General features: G+C 28.8%; 1 protein-coding gene across 1 annotated transcript; it reads left to right on the plus strand.

Annotated features, from left to right (window-relative positions):
• The first annotated feature begins 4,043 nt into the window (after positions 1-4,043).
• Positions 4,044-13,841, plus strand: LOC105112951 (cellulose synthase-like protein H1). The gene is made up of 9 exons (XM_011008880.1): positions 4,044-4,399; positions 4,555-4,873; positions 5,026-5,151; positions 5,307-5,423; positions 6,207-6,419; positions 7,403-7,538; positions 7,667-7,848; positions 12,708-13,058; positions 13,152-13,841. The coding sequence occupies exons 1-9, from the start codon at positions 4,140-4,142 to the stop codon at positions 13,698-13,700; spliced, it is 2,253 nt and encodes a 750-aa protein (XP_011007182.1). The 5' UTR covers positions 4,044-4,139; the 3' UTR covers positions 13,701-13,841.
• The last annotated feature ends 963 nt before the right edge of the window (positions 13,842-14,804 follow it).

The following is a 14,804-nucleotide window of genomic DNA, read 5'->3' on the forward strand; positions in this document are numbered from 1 at the left end:
GAATATAGATCTAGTCTGGCATTAGACATTATTTTTACTCTGATGGCACGTGTCCATCGATATATTCTAGTGGTAATGAGAATTGTTCCCCTTCTCCCTAGCACCGTTCAAGGTGTTCATTATACATGAGTATACTAGCATAATGTTTTTGTTGATATATCCTAAAGATTATGAGAACTGTTTCCTTTCAGCCTGACATTGTTCACTTCTCAAGACACTGATAATTAAAGCTTTCTTCGCGAACAAATGCTTTTTTTTATTGTTAATTGTTTACTCTTTTACCAATAACATTACTAATAAAATGAAAAGTCGTCAATAATATGTTGATTGTATTTGAAGGGTTTTTGAAAATCTTTATGCTAAATGAAATGTTCAACTTGACTTCACAAACAAAATCATTGAAAAAAATCTTAAAGATATTGATATTTAATATTATTTCGATCATTTCATTGACAAAACCTAATATAACATACCATAAGCATAACAGACGGGGCTTCATCTTCTTCATTCTTTTCCTTACTTACTCTCTCTTCTCCTCTTTTATATTCTCTTTTATGCTCTCTCTCCACAATTCATGTTATTTTTCTCTTCTCATCAAGCATCATATTATGTTCTCATCATAGGTATATTGTTTCTCTTTATTTTTTTATTTTTCTTTTTCTTTTTGGTTTATCCCTTTTCATTTCTTTGGTTTTTTTCCATTCAAAAAGCAAAGAATTTTTCATTCCTTTTTCTTCTTTATTTGTGTTTTTTTTTGCATTATTCTTTTAAGTTATTATTTTTGTTCAATTTTGAGTTCTTACTAATTTTATGAATTAATAGTTGTGTTAAATTTTATTTTTATTGAAATATGTTGCATTATTTTATGGAATTTTAGTTATTATTTTATTTCATTTATAATTTTTTATTTTAATTTAGGATCACAAATATTACCATTTGGAAAAAATTGTGTTGAATTTAGTTGTTATTGAAATAATGTTTTCATTATATTGGTGAATTTTAGTTATGTTTTTTTAATTATGTTGTTCAATTTCAATTAAATGTGTTGGATTAATTTTAATTATTATTTTGAATTTTTTAAAATTTAGTTTTTTTTGTTGTTGTAAAATTAGGACTATATATATTGCCATTTGGAAAATGAGAATTTTGTGTGAAATTAAATTATTCTAATTTGTTGGAAGAAATTGGATAAAATCAACTGGTTTGTGGCATATATATTATGTATTTCTAGGTTTAAAGATTTTAGGTAGCCTCTCGTGTAGGGGAGGTGTTGCTAAATGTTTTTTTAAAATAAAAATCATTAATTTTTTATGTTAATTTGGGTAGATGCCTAGGGAAAAGTTTATTGCACATCGCAAAGACATAATCACTGTTAATTCTTCTAGCAACAATACTGATGATCACAAATCATTAGGTTCTAACAAAGAAGAGGAACCTAAGACACAAACATCGACTCACAACATTGGTTCGTTGAGTTCAATCTTGCAATATTAAAGGAGTTACTTCATATTGAAATTCATTTACTCGTAAGTATGAGGTTCAGTGGAATGACAACTTTTCAATGTATTTTTTTTTTTTACTTTCACAACATGTTTAATAATTTTTTAAAAAATTAATTTTATTTAACGAATGTAATTTTACATTTATAGAAATTGAGGCTGCGAGTACAACAACATTGGCCTTTAAATCAGAGATGGAAATTTCATTGTTTCAATGAAGCCATGTTTGCAAATATCCTGAATGGAAACCGCAAGTCGATACATGGTTTTCAAAGTTTAAGGTCAATATTAACTTAAATATTTTTGTATTATGTTAATTCAGTTAGTTTATTGAAATTACTAAAAGTTTTGTTTTATAAATTTTTACTATAAGGAAAATTTTGAATAGGAGAGAGCTAATGATAATATTGCGAGGATCATATAAGATAATTATGTTGCAACTACATTAGATCAAAATTAGAATAATTTTTTTTAATATTGAAATTTTATTTTTCATTTAGTAACAGATAATTTATTGATATCATATAAGTTTCATGATTTTTGCACAAGATTTAAAAGAATATAAAACAAATATATGAGAGAAAATGAACTCTAGACTAGAATGACATGGTGGTTTGAAAGGATTTTAGGCTGTCATATATCTTAGAGGCTATATGGTTGGAATACATTCAACATACAAAATCTGCATGCTTACACAATGATTACAATCTATTGCAAAGAACTAGTATTGACATGTTCCTGATTCCATTACCACGCACACTAGCAACTCCATTTTATTTGTTTCACATGGAAAACAAATGGTAAGATTTTTTTTTATTAAATCTATTTTTTATTTGTTATTTTTTAAAATATATTTAAGTGAAAATATTTTTATCTTGCAAGTTATGGTTTATGGATGCAAGCCAAGCTCGATGGAGTTTTTGTTGAAACACATGTGTAGAGTGATAATTGTCAAAAAAAGGGTGCAAGAGTTCATGAATAGTTTGAGCTCAACACTTTATGGTATATTGGTTTTCAATAATTTTTTTATTACAATATAATTTCCTTTAAATTGATAAATTTTTTTTTCTTTTCATGATATATAGAACAGCCGTTTGAAGAGGAGATACAGGAACAATCCTTCAATCCATCTAGATATCAATCCAAATTTGTAGTTGGAGGGAGGATTGTTTGGTGCGCTTGATAGAAATCAGGTATACAGACTCTTTAACATTATGATAGAAAACTTATGGACGACTTGTTGGATTTTAACTATTGGATTCTTGCAATCGGCTCCAAGTACTAAGACTCTAGAGTTTACGGCAACATTAGACCAACAAACACAGGATCAAACAACTCATTTTAATGAAAAATATAAACTATTCACCGCAGATTATGAAGAACTTCACTGAGTGGTAATTAAGAAGAGATTCACATATGCGTGATCCATATGTTTCTCTTTAATGGCCCTACAATCCCAGCAATGACTAGTTCCCTCCTCCTCTAGCGTCATCTCTATTTTAAATTTATTGTATTTGAACCTAAAAATGTTTAAATTTATAATAAATATTTAATTTTTATATTATTTTAATTTCTTTTTATATATTTGATTTTTTTAGTTTTAATATATTTTAATTATTTTTCTAATTATGTTCAATATTTAAAAAAAATTAAATTATTACTGACGAGGTTACCAATAGAACTTCCTCTAGTATATTTTAAAAAGTTGGAAAATAATTACTGCAAATGTTATTATCATTGTCAACTCAAACAAAATTACAAATGATATTCTATTAATAATAAGTTATATTTGTCGATGAATATATCAATGAAAAAATAAAAATACTAATGGAATTACATATGGTTGTCTTATTAGTAATATATTAAATTTATGAATGAATTTATTGATGAAATGAAGTTGGTAGATTTTTTTAGGTGTGTTTTATCCATTTATAAATCTATTAGTAAATGTATTATAGCTAGACTCACTAAGAAACCATGAATTATTGGTAAGGATTTTTGCAATGAATTATGAAAGTAAATACCGATAAAAAATTATATGAACAAAACTAATAAATTTATAGTATTCAAAACTACTATTATGTTCATTCGAATTTCAAATGGGATCCCTTTGTTTTTTTATTGTATCAGCTAACTTGATAGTTGAGGAAAAATGTTAATTTAAAAAACGTTATTCAAATTTTAAAATCGATGTTAAAATAATATTATGCTAAATATACAAGATTGATGTAGAAAGATTGGTTTTAAAATTGTTGGAAAATAAAATATAATCTCATATATAAATTGATCGAAACAATTCTTTATTTATCAATAAAAAACTTGCAATAAATATTATAACTTCACTTTCTCCTAATAATAATAATAAAAAAAAAAACTGACACCATCAATAATGCAACCAAGTACCGTTTTTTATTTTTGTTCTTCTCCGAGTAGGACGACGTGTTTTCATCGCCAATCATTTAAAACCCATGGTCAGAGCTGCAAGATATTGATAAATAAATAAATAAATAATCACAACCATATACATCGATGGTTACGCGCTCTACAATGTGTGTACATATTACATTATACCGAAACGCAACAAGTCTATCATCCTAGCTCTAGCTAAAGCTGCAGCTCAAGCTCAAGGCTCTATCTTCAATGGCCAATACAAACTCCCCTCCTAATTTATATGACAAAGTTGATCTTAAATACCCTATTCATAGAGCCTTTGATATTACGATCTTGGTTCTTCTCATATCTCTCCTTGTTTATCGTCTCCTCTATATCAGCAACCATGGATTTGCTTGGCTTCTCGCTCTCCTTTGCGAGACATGTTTTACCTTCACTTGGTTTGTCACTGTCAGTAGCAAATGGAATCCAGTGGAGTACAAAACATACCCAGAACGCCTTTCACAAAAGTAACACTCCTTTTCCTGTATAAACAGTACCGCGCAATTTTTTATTATAATAAAATAAGAATTGATTCGTTTGAATCGCTTCCTTTCATGCATATACCTAACCTCATGTTCTGAACTTTGTTGTTGTCAAATGTTTTTCCTTCACCGATTAATAGGACACAAGAGCTGCCTCCTGTGGATATATTTGTTACAACAGCAGACCCGGTGCTAGAACCGCCGATACTCACTGTAAACACTGTCATATCCTTATTGGCGGTCGACTACCCAGCCGATAAACTAGCCTGCTATGTATCGGATGACGGCTCCTCCCCTATCACCTACTATTCTCTTGTTGAAGCATCCAAGTTTGCCAAGCATTGGGCTCCCTTTTGCAAGAAGCATAATATTCAGGCTAGAGCTCCTTTCAGATACTTTTCTAGTGAGGTACCTCTAAACAATTCCTCGGAATTCCAGCAAGAATACAACAAGATGAAGGTAATTTCAACTCGGGAATTAATTAATTATCTGTAATTCGTCAACTTTGCGTCAAGGTTTTCTTTTCTTTTCTTTTTTTGCTCGAGTATCATGTATTAACGACGAGGAGCTTGGTAGGATGTAAAAACTAGTGTTGTTTCCATGTTTGTTAGGATGAGTACGAGGAGCTTGCCTCCAAGATTAACGATGCAGACAAGAAATCCATCGAGAGGAATCTAAGTGGTGATTTTGCTGCCTTCTCAAATATAGAGCGCAAAAACCATCCAACTATAATCAAGGTGAAGTCACTCCTTATTGTTATTACAAATATTCTTGTTCCTTGGTGCCTTGTAATTATATATGATGATGCTCTTTTACATAGTAATTTTGTGTTTTTCTATAAGATTTCACAAATATTTTGAACTTGCCGATAGTCTTGACAAACGTTCTGCAGGTTGTGTGGGAGAATAAGGCCGGCATTTCGGATGAGTTACCGCATTTGATTTACATATCAAGAGAGAAGAGGCCACAGCATCCACATCATTATAAAGCAGGTGCAATGAACGTGCTTGTAAGTCAAAAACTGTTCTGCACTGTAAAGTATAGTACATAGTATTGTTTTTATTAATAAAAATATAGCTACACAAACTCTTAATCAAATTCTTGATCCCCTCACGTGAATAAATCTCCCTTTTCAAGGAAGTTCTGCATTCGAGGTTGGCTTTTATTTTTTAAAAATATATTATTATTATTATTATTATTAAAATTTGACAAATACAATGAGGAACTGACACTAATTTTTTTTATCTATAAATTATGGTGAATTTTAACTTATTCCTCATCTTTATATATTTTAACAAACAACAATGAAAACATTCAATTGAATTATTGTATATTAAGGGAATTACAATGAAAAAAAAAATAATGACATAATTTTTACTATTAGCTTTATCAATGAAATTAACTTGATAATAAAATTTATTTATAAATATACTAATAAAAATAATTATTATTTTTTATGAAAAAAGAAAAAGTAAAAGATAGGCAATAATAAATTTATGCACTTAGATTATTTTTTAATTAAAAAAATTCCAGCACATTATTTTTCTAATTTTATTATTGTACTTACTGTTTTTTTTTTTTGGATTTTCATCCTTTTTTTTGGTTAATTTTCTAGTTTATATACGTAAGAAATTGGAACGTCTCAAAAGTTTGGATCACTCCATTGTGATCGTATTTTTATTGTACTAGTTCATCTTACAATATATTAAACCCCAGCATGTAATATTATTAATTAACTTTATCATTTAATACTGTTAGAATTAAATTAATTTTCTTGTTGTATGATGAACAGACTAGAGTCTCTGGAATGATGACAAATGCCCCATTCATGTTAAACCTAGACTGCGATATGTTTGTTAACAATCCAAAGATTGTTTGCCATGCAATGTGTCTGTTGCTTGGTTCCAGAAACGAAAGGGAAAGTGGGTTTGTTCAGTGCCCACAATATTTCTACGACGGACTAAAGGATGATCCATTTGGGAACCAGTTCGAGGTTTTGCACAAAGTAAGTGCGTCCAAAATTGTATGTATTAAAATTAATTATAGAACTTTTCTCTATACTTTGTTGTTAAATTAATAATTCATAGTTATTGAGCCAATCCAGGATTGATTCGAATAAAAAATACGTCAGAATTGTATGAGTTGATTTGTATCCACTTGAATTAATCTAAAAAAAATTTAAAAAATTTAAAGTTTTAATATTTATTATAAAAAAATTAAGAAATAACTCATGTAAACATAAACTATATATATTATAAATAATAAAGATTAAAAAATTATTTTAAAAGGTATTCTATCCTACATTAAAAAGATACTATAATATTATTTTTTTAAGTTGGAAGTATTTAAATCAAGATATTTTTTATCTCATATTGAAAAAACATAACTTTTTTTTTAGTGAATATAGAGTATATATACTAAAAAATTTTAAATTTTATATTAAAAAAATAAAATATTCTTCTAGTATTTATATAATGAACTAGAAAAGGATTAATAACCAACTAGAAAAATATTTTTAAAAAATCTCTAGCTTGGAGAAAAGCCACATTTAAAAAAAAAATCACATTTCAATCAGGTTTTGCTAGGTCATCCGAATCACGAGTTAACCTAGCGGGTCAATATAAATTTTTGCTAGGTTTTTGCTCTTCTAGGTTTTTGCCTTACTCGGATAAGTCCAGTCATGAGATCAATTTAGTTCAAATTCAACTTGTCAGGATGATTTAAATTTAATAACTATATAATAAATTTTTTAATTTATTATTTTTTAACATTTAAAGATTTGGATTTTTAAATGTTCTTATGGCTACCATATCATGTAAAAACAAATATATATATATTAATCTAACAATTTAAATCTTTAAATAAGATTGGGCAATAATGGTTTTATATTGTTATATTTATGAGGAGAGTAATATTTAATTAAATTGCAATGTTTAAATTAGTACTAATTCATTTTTCTATTTTGGTTATATCTTAATTATTAATTAGTATATAGGGAGCGGAATAGTTGGCATTCAAGGACCTTTCTATGGGGGAACAGGATGTTTTCACAGGCGTAAAGTCATATATGGTTCATGTCCCCGTGATGTAGGAATTCCAGCAGAAAGTCTCACTCCAGTTCATGGTAATGCTTAGTATATAGATTTTATTTTCTTTTCTCTCCTCTTGCAACTATCACCACATCCTCTCTTCTCGTGTTTGTGTAACAAATCTCCTTTTTCTTTTTTGCTTTTTCATTTTTTTCTGAACAAGGTGGTTTAACTGAGAAGGAGCAGCTAAGAGTATTTGGCAACTCAAAGGAGTTCGTGAGATCAGCTGCTCATGCATTACAAGGAAAGGCAAATACGAGTCCTGAAATTCTTCCAAAATTAATTGAGGCAGCACATCAAGTCGCTGGCTGTGGCTACGAGTATGGTACTAGCTGGGGTAAGGAGGTAAGTGTGAACTCAAATTGAGGGCTTCATTGCTAAAAAATTGCCATTCACTCTTTGGAAATTTCTCCCTTTTCATCTCATGTCCGGAATGCTGTCAAGAATATTGTGAACATGCTTGTAAAATATGCACCTTTGAATTCAGATAAATGATTAGGATTTTCGTACAGTGGATTAGTTATACTACATTTTGGGTTGTCTTAAATTGTGGCTCAAGTTAAAAAAAAAATACTCATGTAGTGGTTTTTAAAAAACCTAAAATTGTCATGTTTTAGGAAAGTCTTATTTTATTAGTGTTTCTTTTTTCTACATTTTGGTGGCTAAAGAGGAGAGAAAAAACTGTGTTATGGGTAATTTAGGATTTTAGAATTTTAGATGAAAGCAATATTTTATAACACTTTTTAATCTTTTACTTTTTTATAGTGAATTTTTATGATTGTCTCACCCATTAAGCATGTCTAATTAATTATCAAACCATATAAATTTTATGTGTGTTTTTGTGTAATTGATTGTGTTTATATATATTTCTCTACTTGTCAATAAATTTAAGATTTTAAAGTTGATTCTGCTATAAACTAATATTAGAACTTGTTGGGTTATCAAATGACTTTTGAGATGGTGACATGAGTAACATTGGAGGTAAGGTTTGTTGTAAATAAATTTAATAGTAGAAGCGACTTTAACATGTGACATATTAAAATATGCACTTTGTTAGTTATATACTTTTTATATGACCAAATGATAAATCAATTGTATCTGAAACATTAGTTATATACTTTTCCAATTAAAGAAGGTATAGTTGTTAAAGATCATTTTAATGAATTAAATAAAGTTAGTTTTGTAAAATATTGATGTTGTGGTTGAAGATGAGGATCAAGCTTTGATTTTATTATGTTCAATACCTTCATCTTATGATCATTATATTGATACTTTTGTTATATGAAAATGATAGTCTTGGTTCAAAAGATGTCAAAACTTTCTTAAACTCTATAAAGTTCAAAAATACAAGTGTTAGAGAGTTATAATAATGATCATGTAAAGGGCTTAATTATGAGGGTATAACAAATAATGAAGGTTTAGGTAGTAAAGGCAGGTTTAAATCAAAATTGAAGTTTAGAAAAATTAAATACTTTGAATGTCATAAAATATGACACTTTGCAAAAACATAATAAAAGGGAGGAAACCTCTAATGCTAAAAATCTTATTAGTAAAGGAAAAAAAAATTATGATACTAAAAGTGTTCTCTTTGTGTCTGTTGGTAGCTTGGGTGATTGGTGGATTTTTTATTCAGGTTACATATTTTACATTTATCATAATATAAATTGTTTTGAAGTTGTTAATGATACTATTTTACTAGGAGACAATAAAGAAATTTTTGTTATTGATGTGGGTACAATTCAAATTAGGATGTATGGTGGTATTATTGAAATACTAGAGGTTTGACATGTTCCAGAAGTAAAAAATATTTTTTTTTCTTTTTTTCTTATTGATTCTCAATATTATGGTTATTTTGTTAAAGATGGAGTTTTAAAGGTTTGTAAGTGTGCTCTTAACATGATAAAAGGAAACTTGGTTAATGCCTTTACCATCTTTAATATTCAACAATTATTGACTCAACTAGTGTGCCATCCGTGATTGATTTTGATAATGCTTCTATTCAATTATGGCATATATGGTTAGAACATACAAGTAAAAAAGGGATGGTAGAGTTAATTGAATGAGATTCGCTATTTGGTTAGAAAATATGTAAATTTGATTTTTATGAGTATTTTATTTATGATAAATAGTGAATAATGAAATTTAGTATGACTATTCATTGTTGTAGATTAAGTTTATTCTAGTATTTAGGGTCCTTCTCTAGTTATGTCAAAATGTACAATATAATATCTATTGAAATTTATTGATGACTACTCTAGGAAGGTGTGAATATATTTTTGAATAGAAAAGGTGATGTATTTATCACCTTCAAGCAGTGAAAAACCATGATTAAAAAGCAAACTAGCATGAAGATCAAGCACTTAAAAACTGATAATGGTTTGAAATTCTATTTAGGTGAGCTTGATAAGTTTTGCAAGAATGAAGGAATTATTAGACATCGCACTTATAGGAATACACCATAGCAAAATGAGGTTGCAAAACATATGAATAGGACAATCTTAGAAAGTGCGTGTTGCATGCTTTCACAAATTGGAAGCTTTTGCAAACTAAATTTTCAAAGGACATCTAAGCTTAAATAGTTAACATGGCTTGTTAGTTGGTGAATAGATCTTCATTGATAGTTATATAGCTGAAAACTCCATATAAGAATGATTTGGTTATTGTGCCGATTAATTTAAAGTAAGAGTATTTGGTTATCATGTTTATTTTCATGTTAAGAAAGATAAACTTAACCTAAGAGCGAGGAAATGCATATTTGTAGGCTATGCATACAGGGTAAAGGTACATCAATTGTGGTGTGTTGATCTTAAGTCATTTAAGTTCATTACTAGCAAGGATGTGACCATTAATGCATTTATCGTGTTTCGTATTAAAAAGGGTTTCATTAATATTAATGTTGAGATAGACCAAGGTACAAGTAGGCAAGAAAAGCTTAAGTTGGAGCTATTTCATTTGAGCTTGTTGAGGAAGTGGTGCTAAAATTGGTGATAAAAAAGCACCTGAAAAATAACCATATATTATTGTTGTAAGAAGGGGAAAAAAAAGAGAAATAAAAACACCAAATAAGTATGATTATGCTGGATTACTTGATTTTTCTTTGAATGTTGCAAAGAATCTTAATGATTATAAGTTTTATTATTATAAAAAGGCAATTTCTTGTAAGAAAATCTTATTAATGGATGCTTGTTGTGAATGAGTAGACTAATGATCTTTGTAAGAATCAAACATTATAGTTTGTTAAACTATCACATACCATACAATTGTTAGGTATAATGGGTTTATAAGTGGAAAGATGAAATCCTAAGGGTTGAGGCCATAAGGTTTAAAGCACGTCTAATTTTTAAAGGCTTTACAAAAAATAAAAATAAGAAGATGGTGACTATAATAAAGTGTTCTCTCTAATTAGAAAGTATAGTTCTATTTGAGCAATACTTATCATGATTGCTTTGTTTAATTTAAAGCTTGAGTAGTTGGATGTTAAAACATCTTTCTATATGGTGAGTTAGAATAGATGATCTATATGCATTAGTTAAAGGGTTTCATTACTTCAAGTAAGGAAGACTATGTGTACTTATTAAAAATGTTCTTGTTTGATGTAAAGTGGTCACCAAGATAGTGGTATAAAAGGTTTGATACTTTTATGCATGGATAAGTGACAATGATAGTTATATTTATTTCAAAAATCTCTAAAATGGTTCATTTATATATTTATTATTATATATTGATGAGATATTGATTACCTCTAAAAACATGCATGAGATCAACAATTTAAATGATTAGTTTGATAGTGAGTTGAGATGAATAGTTTGGCTGCAGCACTAACAAGTTATACTTAGCACATATAAAGTAACACATATAAAATATCTTGAGAAAGCATTTGAGTTTTTGGATATGCAAGAATACAAGCTAGCGAGCACTCCACTTGGAGCCCATTTTAAGTTATCTTTAATTTTGTAACCAAAAACTAATAAAGAGAAGGAAAACATGTTAGGTGTTATATATGCTAGAGCAAGTAGAAGCATTATATATGTTATGATCTGCACTAGTCCAAACATTTAACATATTGTTATTGTGGTCTACAAATTTATAGGAAATCCTTGTAAGTTCACTAGTAGATGGTGAAATGGATACTTTGTTATAGTTTCTCATATGAATTTCTTTGATTTTCTTAACTATAAAATAGGTGTAAGTTGTTGAGCCATGTAAATTATATATATGCTCTTGTATGATTGGTTTTGTTTATCTTTTATATTATTCTACTTGCTAATTGGTTTGAGAATTTAGGGTTCTCTTCGTTACATATTTAAATATATAATGGAAGACTTATTTGATTTTAAATAATTACTTAGGGTGTCAACTCATCTTCTTCATTATTCATATAAACATGGAAGAATGTGGCTTTTTCTTTTTCCATTTCCCCCTCCTTTTTTTTCATTTTTGTCATTTTTTTTTTCAATATTATCCTTAAACATTTGCTTAATTTTGAATTTATCTTCATAAATTATTTTGATTTGTTTCATATAAAGTTATCGTAGTGTTAAAAAAGTATCTTGATAATTGACTCATACTCGACTTTTGAAATTTTTATTTTTGTTATCATAAGTAAAAAATAGTTTTTCTTAAAAACAAAAAAAAAAAATCTTAAATCCAATGAAGTTCATCACTTGAATCATGAACTTTTCCAATGAAGTTCATCACTTGAATCATGAATTTGATAGATTAAGCCGTAAAATCTAAGTCAATTTAATATGTCACTTCTCAATATGAAAAAAAAGATCATCTTGAAAAAAAAAATTAAAGTCAAATAATGTTTTTACTTATTTGAGGTTGCTTTTAGAGCTATTAAGTTAATTAAAACATGTTGAGATAATTCTTATACAATTTAATTTTAATTTTAAATTAAATAAAAAAAATTTTAAATTATCTTGTTAAGCAGGGTTTAACAAAAAAATTTAAATTATCTTGTTAAGCAGGGTTTAACAACAATGTTAGATATTGCGTGAATATTTTTTTATTGCCTTCAATCTTTTAATCAAGCTGCAGTGTAACGCTGCGTTGTAAACTATTACGATGAGGTATCAATTTCAAGTTGTATCCTTATATTCAATTATTTGATAATCTAGTCTTTAAAAAAAAATAAAAAAAATTTGCAAGTACGTGTGTGTATATATTTGATTGATCGATCATGGCATGTTTTATCCCAGGTGGGTTGGCAATATGGACCCGCAACAGAAGACATCCTCACTGGATTAAAAATCCATGCACGGGGATGGAGGTCCGTTCTTTGCTCGCCGGATCCTCGAGCCTTTCTGGGGTGTGCTCCACGGGTTGGACCAATCTCGATGACCCAACAAAAGAGGTGGGCAACAGGTTTGCTTGAAATATTGATCAGCGAAAGAAACCCCATTATTGCCACCCTTACTGCCAGGCTTCAATTTAGACAGTGTTTGGCATATCTCTGGATCCTTATTTGGGGGTTACGCTCTATTCCTGAGATTTGCTATGCAGTGTTGCCAGCTTATTGTATCATCACCAACTCCAGTTTCCTGCCCAAGGTGAGCAATAAACCTAGATGCTCCCTTTAAGTTCTTTCCATGAACTTCAATTTAGCATTATTTCTTCTAAAACTTAAAAATGGGTGAACGCAGTTCCACGAGCCAGCCATGTATATCCACGTGGCTCTCTTCCTGAGTTATGTCATTTACAGTCTATTAGAGTACCTTGAAACTGGATTGTCAATCCGTGCATGGTGGAACAACCAAAGGATGGCAAGAATGAATGCAACAAATGCGTGGTTATTTGGAGTTATAAGTGTATTCTTGAAGATTTTGAGAATTTCAGGGACAGTTTTTGAAGTTACACAGAAAGACCAATCTTCAAGCAATGTTGGCGATGAAGGCAGGTTCACCTTCGATGCTTCACCAATATTTGTGCCTGGGACAACCATTCTGCTGCTGCAATTGACGGCATTCGTCATGGGCTTTGGAGGCATGCAATTACCATCCGTTGACGATGCCTCCGGGTTGGGAGAGATACTGTGCAGCGTACTGGTGGTAATGTGCTTCTGGCCATTTGTAAAGGGGCTGTTTGGCAAGGGAAAATATGGGATTCCTCTATCCACAGTATGCAAGTCATCTCTCTTGTCATTGTCTTTTGTGTACTTGGTCACTCGTACTTCGAGGGGTCAACCCGAATGACTTCAGCTGATGGTCTTCGAACCCGATAATCACTTGGATTTGGTTGATGTCGTTTGATACCTTTATCTGTTTGATTTGATTGATCCCCTTACCGTTTAAATAAATAGTGAAGGAAGTGGACTCTTCTTCTTCTTTTCATCTTTTATTTTTATTTTTATTTTTTTAATCTTTTCCTTTAACTTTTACTTGATTTTAAATTTATTTTCATTAATATTTTAGTTTACTTTCTATAAAATTATTATAATTTTAAATAAAAATTTTATCATTTAGTTTATGGTTGATTTATACTCATTTTACTAGCATTTATTTTTGTTATTATATAATTAAATTAATAAATTAAATAAAACAAAGTTCTTAAGTCCAATAGAGTTTATAATGTGGATGCCATGAAATTTAGATTAATCTAAAATATCACAATCTCAATATTTAAAAAACAATTATCTTGAGTTTTTTATAAAAAAATTAAATCATGATTTTTATTGGTTATCCAAGTTACTTCTAAATTTGTCAAGTCAATAAAATCACATCAAAACAACTCCCACTCAATTTAATTTTAAACATGGCCTTGAAAAGAAGCTAGGTTAGAAAGTTTTAATATTGACCTACTAGGCTAGATTTAATAACAATGCCAAATAATTTCTTGTGATTTTTTTTACATTAAAAAAATTGATTCGATATACAACATAACACAACTTTATAAACTAGTTTTTGTTTTTTAAAGAACAATTAAGATAGATTTGTGTCCTTCAAACATTAAAAACATTTAAGAAAACAATTCAATTTGCAATGAGTTTTTCTACATTAAAAACATTTTTTGTATTCTTAAAGTGTGTTTGAAAAACACGTCCTTAAAATGGATTTCAAGCTTATGTTTTTTAGTTATGAGGCGTGCCCTAATGTATTTTATGCAGTCTTATTTTTTTTTTTATATGTATATATTTTTCAAACACATTCCTTAAAACAGATTTCAAGCTTATGTTTTTTAGTTATGGGGCGTGCCCTAATGCATTTTATGCAGTCTTATTTTCTTTTTTATATGTATATATTTTTCAAACACAACCTTAGCTTAATTTCAAATAGCTTTTAAATTTTTAATTGATCATT

Source organism: Populus euphratica, unplaced genomic scaffold (assembly GCF_000495115.2).
Source record: "Populus euphratica unplaced genomic scaffold, PopEup_1.0 scaffold380.1, whole genome shotgun sequence".
NCBI lineage: Eukaryota > Viridiplantae > Streptophyta > Magnoliopsida > Malpighiales > Salicaceae > Populus > Populus euphratica.

What these genes read in the sequence shown, in the direction of transcription:
- LOC105112951 (XM_011008880.1), top strand. Translation starts at nt 4,140, where the DNA reads ATGGCCAATACAAACTCCCCTCCTAATTTATATGACAAAGTTGATCTT. An exon ending in AAGAATACAACAAGATGAAG is followed by an intron (nt 4,874 to 5,025) that starts GTAATTTCAACT and finishes CATGTTTGTTAG; the next exon opens with GATGAGTACGAGGAGCTTGC. An exon ending in AGTTCGAGGTTTTGCACAAA is followed by an intron (nt 6,420 to 7,402) that starts GTAAGTGCGTCC and finishes ATTATTAATTAG; the next exon opens with TATATAGGGAGCGGAATAGT.